Below are 1,500 nucleotides of genomic sequence, written 5' to 3'. Positions count from 1 at the left end.
CTCCCCTCCCCTCCGCCTCCCCGGGCTTCTGTCCCCAGGTCCCCGCACCAGGAAGCTGAAGAAGAAGAAGAACGAGAAGGAGGACAAGCGGCCGCGGACTGCCTTCACCGCCGAGCAGCTGCAGAGACTCAAGGCGGAGTTCCAGGCCAATCGCTACATCACGGAGCAGCGGCGGCAGACGCTGGCCCAGGAACTCAGCCTCAACGAATCCCAGATCAAGATCTGGTTCCAGAACAAGCGGGCCAAGATCAAGAAAGCCACGGGCATCAAGAACGGCTTGGCCCTTCACCTCATGGCCCAGGGACTGTACAACCATTCCACCACCACCGTGCAAGACAAAGACGACAGCGAGTAGTCAGGCAGCCCAGCCCACCCCGCCCCACCCCGATTATTATTATTATTATTATTATTAATATTATTATTGCCAGGGAAGGACACGAAAAAAGACACGCACACACGCACTCACGCACGCACACACAAAGGACTGACCAGTGCAAAGGGACACACGGAGGGGGACTTGGACAGGTGCTATTTAAAATCAAATCTATTGTCTATCCATAGTATAAGGACTCCAATTTAAAAAGGAAAAATTATGAACACTTGCAAAAATTATCTCTATATAGCCAAACAGCATATGACCTTGTATATATTTAATTTCAGGTAAGAAATATGTGTAGCGATCTCTATTTGCTGGACAGCTTCTCTCTCTTCTTTCCCTTTCTTCCTTTTGTTCGTTTGATTCTCCTCTTCCTTTCTGTTCGTTTTCTCTCTGCCTTTTTTTGTTGATGTCGTTGGCTCTTGCTTTGAAGTAAATGTCTGACTCTCTCGACCTTTTCTTTTCTTTTCTTTTTTTCTTCCGTGTGAATCTCTGTCTTTTTTTTTTTCCGAGGGAAAAAAAAAATCTGATCCACAGACTGCGAGACTGAACCCGCCGCTACAAGCCAAAGATTTTATTATGTTCAGAAATCTGTAGTCTGAAATAAAGTGTAGACTGTGTTCAGGATCCAGGCTGCTTGTCATTATTTTTTTGCGTTTTAAGACCTGTATGACGCCATTTTCCATTGGCTTGATGAATTGTTGTTGTTTTAAATTGATTAGCACAGCAATTAGCGAAACATTTCCTCCCCTTAAAAAGTGCTAATTAATTTTTAGCTGCGAATCCAACCCCTCAGAAGTGGTTGTTGGCGTCTCCAAAAAAAAAAAAAAAAAAGTCTCCTTTTAAACTAGCTAAATCATACCTATTTTTTTTTTTTAAACAAGGGGGAAAAATCCTCATCAAATCCATCCGCAAGTGCTGGAAAATGGGAAAGCGTCTGGATATTTTTAAGGCTCGAGACTGCGTTTAAAAAAGACTTTCCTCGTCTGCTTCCGAGATCCCACCCGTCCCATATTGAATCCCACAGAGAAGCTGTGTTTTTTTTTCCAGGGAAAGGCAGAGGCTGGAAGGAGAGAAGTAGAAATGATCATTACTTCGCAGGCGGTTGCTTAGCAGCATCTCCT

At 44.5% G+C, this 1,500-nt stretch overlaps 1 protein-coding gene across 1 annotated transcript; it reads left to right on the top strand.

Moving 5' to 3' along the window:
• Positions 1-25: 25 nt before the first annotated feature.
• On the top strand, positions 26-1,003 carry EN1 (engrailed homeobox 1; the record flags this gene model as incomplete). The annotated part of the gene is made up of 1 exon (XM_019522801.1): positions 26-1,003. A coding segment is annotated over one exon (330 nt), but the record flags the coding sequence as incomplete, so codon positions are not given.
• Positions 1,004-1,500: the final 497 nt, after the last annotated feature.

The sequence above is a fragment of the Gavialis gangeticus genome, unplaced genomic scaffold, assembly GCF_001723915.1.
Source record: "Gavialis gangeticus isolate Ggan-Ray unplaced genomic scaffold, GavGan_comp1, whole genome shotgun sequence".
Classification (NCBI taxonomy): Eukaryota; Metazoa; Chordata; order Crocodylia; family Gavialidae; genus Gavialis; species Gavialis gangeticus.
This window is presented reverse-complemented; position numbering and strand designations above follow the sequence as displayed.